This window comes from Dendroctonus ponderosae, unplaced genomic scaffold, assembly GCF_020466585.1.
Source record: "Dendroctonus ponderosae isolate FM_Combo_2020 unplaced genomic scaffold, Dpon_F_20191213v2 Dpon_F_20191213_3, whole genome shotgun sequence".
NCBI classification, from domain to species: domain Eukaryota; kingdom Metazoa; phylum Arthropoda; class Insecta; order Coleoptera; family Curculionidae; genus Dendroctonus; species Dendroctonus ponderosae.
This window is the reverse complement of record NW_026018508.1, coordinates 9,940,737-9,946,186: the sequence shown is the minus strand read 5'-3', so window position 1 is coordinate 9,946,186 and position 5,450 is coordinate 9,940,737. Positions and strand designations below refer to the sequence as shown.

The 5,450-nt window shown below is 34.3% G+C and overlaps 1 protein-coding gene across 3 annotated transcripts in view; it reads left to right on the top strand.

Moving 5' to 3' along the window:
• LOC109535791 overlaps positions 1–4,974 on the top strand; it is an 88,575-nt gene extending 83,601 nt beyond the window's left edge. For all 3 annotated transcript variants that reach the window (XM_048664876.1, XM_019901795.2, XM_048664875.1), the window contains 3 exons: positions 594–959; positions 1,826–1,945; positions 2,319–4,974. In XM_048664876.1, coding sequence (XP_048520833.1) covers positions 594–959; positions 1,826–1,945; positions 2,319–2,540 — 708 coding nt within the window. In that variant the 3' untranslated portion in view covers positions 2,541–4,974. The remainder of the gene's footprint in view (positions 1–593; positions 960–1,825; positions 1,946–2,318) is intronic.
• The last annotated feature ends 476 nt before the right edge of the window (positions 4,975–5,450 follow it).

Sequence of the window (5,450 nt, the reverse complement as noted above, 5' to 3'; positions counted from 1 at the left end):
TAGCAAAGTCGTAATGTGGACTTTTTACCGCTCGAAAGAGTTCATAAGGATTACTTGGACTAATAAAAGTATTTTTTCCTGAAAGATACTCAAGAGATATGGAGCGAAATGAGACGAGTAAGATTAAACACAATTATAACATTCGGAGTTTGAATAGTGCCTTTCAAACATCTTTGCGACCAAAACGCCGAAAACTGCTTATCAGAAGTCCACTTTTACACAATGTTTGTCTAAAGGTGGCAGCTTTTGATCAACATTTGATAGTGTTTGTCGCAGGTGCAAGCGAAACGCTAGAAGTAAATACTAGTCAGTTTTACTCATCGCCACAAGAAGCAAAACCGGCGTGTTAAGCAGGAAAATGTAAAAAGGGATTTTCCTTGGCAGCTCAATTTTCTTACACAAGTTGCAAAGTGAATAATTATGTTAAATAGAAAAAAGCGCGTTCATATATCACTCCTTTAAAAACGTTGATGCCTTTTTCGCGTCACGTATTAAGATAAGTTTGATGTCGAAGAATAAAAAATTTATAAGCCGTTTTCCAATTTCTAACGGTGGTGTTATATATCGCACTTGTCATGAATTCCCATTTTCAGATTTATCACGAAGACGAATTTGAATGCTCTGACGTGTGCGAATGCGAGATCGGAGAAAAGTTGTCATGTCGAACGATTTGCATCGACAGGATGCCCTGCAAGACGGAATTTGCGTTTTACAATCATGCCGCACCGGCATATCAGGCATTTAGGGGACGATGCCTGTGCTATTCCGGAAGATTCATATGCATGAAACCTTCGCCGACCGATTATTCCTTGCCACATGGGGTTTTTCTTTTCCTCGGCTACAGTGAGGTGGATGAGAGGGAGCTGAACAAAAATCACACCACACATCTAGTGGTGATCCAGGATGTCGTTCGCGTTTTGCAAGCGTTTATAAAGGACGAGGCTGAAAAAGGCAATGGGGTACGAATTCTAATATAAATATTTACAGATCCGATCGCCCCGGTTAGACGGCAGTTTAGAAGCGATGTTATTTTCAGAGTGTTTTCAATATAAATACAGTTTTCCTATTCCACTACAGGAGAAGGTCCCAAAAGAACACCATTAATGCAAATTCAGGACAGCATTGTGAACGAAATGTTCTGAAAACGTTGTCGATGCGAACACTGCAGACAACATTATTTTCTTCACTCTCTCCTTACTTATTGCGCGTTTTTGCTTCCAGAAGCTAAAAAAATATGTCATTGCTTTGTTCAGACGGGCTTCTCAGAAATTCGAAACATTTATACTTCACTATCTCTGGAGAACCAAGCAATTTCAATGTATGTATAGAAAATGTGCTTTTCTAGCTTGCGAAAATATTAATCTAGAATGTTCTACTGACTCTGCACCCGATTTACGTAAGTGGGGATTTTGTGCTCAGAATATCAGAAATGGCAAACAGACGGCGACGACAATGAATTTGTACCTGCCCGAGAAAACCGCCCTAGATTATGTAACTTTTTATATTTTCATACGTTTTCTAACTGTACTAGCGAAAAACGCACTTAAGGATGACAAAATATTAGTCTTCAAATCAGTATCATTTCTAATTCATGGGAGCGATAGCTACCATCTCCAATAAATTTTCAAGCAATAAATTTTCTTCCTAGGTCTGCCAGAAGTTCTACTTCAAATAAATTCCGTGCTTAAGAAATGTTGAAAATTTCAGAATTTTTACAGCATTGTTTCCTCTAACTTCAATTTTAAATAATAGATTACGTGTTTGCGTCTAGTCAGATAATTTTTAGAGTTCCAAGGCAATTCTAACTGGGCTGTTTGAATTTTAGACACTGTGTATTCTCGAGTTCTTTAATGCGACTAGAGAGAATGTCATCATAGTGGGAAAACTGTCGGATGAAGTCGATGTTAGCAAACTGACGCCCATGGAAATACTAGAAAAAGAAAAGGTAAGAAAACTAGCTGGCTGTAGTTGATTACGAGCATATCAGTTCGGATGATGGAAATGTACTGAATATTAAAGAACCCTTGAAATACATTCGGCAAAAAAGCATTTCCTAGTCTGTATCTAGAATTTGTGTAAAACTTGTTTGAATGCAAGTGGTTGACAGTCGAGTAATATATATTTTCGACATTAAAATTTCAAGAAACTTCATAAAAATCTCCTCTAAAATATTCTCAATTTGAAACGCGACGTAAGATTACTTAATGCGAACAATGTTTTCTTACATTTTGTAAAAACATTTACAATATGTATATACATAAACATAATACAATATTTGATTTAATAAACCCCAACTGATCTATTTTGTTGTGTTTCAGGATCAATGTGCCGACCTGATGGAATTGATTGTTGATCGTATCAATAACCGAGATGCGGAATTTTTATCGCACATCCTTCTGTCGATATTCAAAATGGCAGAGATTGAAATCGTTCCGGTAGAAACATCTGGAGCTTTCCATCCAGATGTCAGCCAACTATTTACATTGACTACTTTTCTAACTATTGTCAAAATCATTCAAAACTACCTGACAATTTCGTGACAATGAGACTGATGAATGCATATCACTTAGAAACTAATATTAGTGTGTCTTTGAAACACTTGCTCTAGGTAAAACGTAACCACTTTGTACATATAATTGTTGACTATTATTGTTACTGTTAACATAGACTATATTAGTCACTGACTGTCGTTTCAAAGGCATTGCTCAGACCTTTAGATAAATTTATAAGGAACGTGTTGTTCTTTATTTTATAATTGCTTTTGATGTAGGAATCTGGAAATGTCTTCCTTGGTGTGAGTTTATGGCATCTATACGTGGTTGGACTAAATTGCTGAGTAGCTGTAACTTAGACTGTCGTTCTACGAATTAATTAATAATTGATCTATTGGCAAAATTGCTTCTTCAGTTCACCCTGTTAATGTTGCTCAAATACATCAGACTTTCCCTTTAAAAACCTAATGGAAATCAAATCAGAAACTGTTGCATGCAACGGTTTAATACACCAAAAACATATCTTTCCTAGTGCCTTCCGCTGTTTTAGCGAACATGTCGCTTTTTACAACATTATCTTACAAACGGATAGCCGAGTTATGTTCATACCTATATACTACAGGTAAACGTCGATATTATAGTTTTCAATTAGGTAATTTAGAAGTGTGAGGCTTTTTGCATTTTTATGGGAGTTAACAACTTTTCTTGATAAGAATCGCGCTCGTATCTTCACTTTTTAAACTTCAAGACAGTTAAGCTGCTTTGGAGGCTATTGAAGAGAGAATCTTTTGAAGCCCAACCCTTGTTTAAGAGGTTGAAAGGCATTAAAGTTGGAGTAAGAAAAATACGTTGATTACCAGCCAATTTTGCAATAAAAAGTTTGCAAATTAGTGTAGATTTTACAGTTTTATGTGCACTTTTATCTGAGCAAAGAATCAGCCACGTGAATAATGGCAGGAAGATCTCACATCGTTTCGATTCGCTGTAATTTGCAATTTCGGTCTTTCTAGAAGCAGATTAGTCGCACTAATACCGTAAAAAAATTGCGATATTTTTACTTTTAGTAACAAATAATACACTTTTTTGTAAGTAACAAGCACACAACATAATATAAGCACACATATTAGACTGAAAAATCAATGGCCGCTCGTCACGCACAGTTTTACTTCAAAATATACCGGACACAGTTTTACTTCAAAGCAAGTGTTCTTTTTGCTAAATTTTATATTGTTATGGTTATTTTAGAAATCCTATACTTACATTTTTTTCAGCTGATTGAAATGATTGCATCAGCAAAGTCCGCAAACCCCACATTTTCTTTGTATGAAAGACTGTAAATTGTAGGTTTTTCAACAAAAATATCAACGCAATCCGTGGTAGTAAATTATTTTTTCTCCATCAGTTTACTGTTATCAGAATTCTTTATTGCGAATTCATTTTCTTTAATTTTATAAGCTTAATGCAAAATAGCATCTTTACTTAGAATTAACCGTTCAAACAAAAAACTTAACAATAGTTCAATAAGGTCAAATCTGGACTTTTCAGCGTTCTAGAACATTTGCGCATAAACCAACCGATTGTTATAAAGCCAAACTTCAGACTAATTATGAAAATTTTCGATTCTTTTCCGCAACATTAAGTTTTTGAAAGTTGAAATGGGAGATTACATAAACATTTACAAGTCAGAATTACAAGAAGACTCATAAGCAAACACTTTTCTTGATCTCAAATCAATTCTATTTTAAAAATATTTTTGTCTATAATTTATTTCATAAATACTTGTAGTGTAAATATAAACATACTGTAAAATTAATTTTTGACCACAAAATTGGTATCAAATGTTTGTTACTTGCATCTTCACAATCCATTTCGCTACATGTTTCTTACTTAAACTTTGACGACTTTCACTCTTTTCAGTCCTCCGCAAAGCTTTGCTTGACTAGCTGCCAACATTGAAATACGGATCAATGTAAAAGGCCCCAAAAAACAAACGTAGGAAATTATATAGAGTAGATTAACCCGTCCAATAAATAATATAAATCGACATTTTGTAGTTGGAATGTTCAACTCACCTGAGACGTCTCTTCATTTGAGATCTAATCAATCTAGTAAACATCGTCATAAATTTGTAAATACTAATCTTGTGAGTGATTTAGATAATTGCAAATTTAGTCCAACTTACAAACTAAATCTCACTTAACTAAACAACAAAAAAAAATAAAAAATAACTACTAGAGTACCCCTTGCTTAAGAGAAACAATGTCAAGGCTTACTTGTAACAAATACATATCATCCAATAGCTTTAATGTAAAAACACGGTGTTTATAGTACACGATGCATTGTTTGTTCTAGGAAAAATTTATTGTAAAGATAATTCATTATTTTTTTGCTACTTGACTTTACACTTTTAGATATAGTACCTAGATCTAGCAAACGAATTTTCTGTTGATCAAAATAATAAAGCTTTTCGATTTTGTAATAAGTGATAGTGTTTTATTTGAAAACCCCGTTAAAACAATGTATTTGATTACAGAGGCAGAAAAAGAAGAAAGTTTTGGAAGTGGCGATTGCTGATTCTGTATTTGCACCAATGGAAGTAACTAACTGTTTGTCTTAAACTTTCGTTAACCACTTTTAGGTTTGCATGATTGACAAAAGTATCTAAACCTCAGAATCCAAAACGCATAATTTTGTATATTTTTATGTTTGGGCAAAGTAATGCCATTAGAAAGCGGATATAGCGTAAAACTGTAATCCAGAATTGAATATTTCTGAATTCGCTACAAGATGAGCTCATGGTTTCAAACATGACGCGGCCTGTTTGCTCATATTTCAAGAATAAATTGATCTGAAGCCCTTGTCCACACCACTGCATAGCGAAGTAAATAACATTAACCACGTAAAACATTAGGTAGGCAAAACGCAAAATTTCAACATTATTTGCAGCTTTAGCCGGTT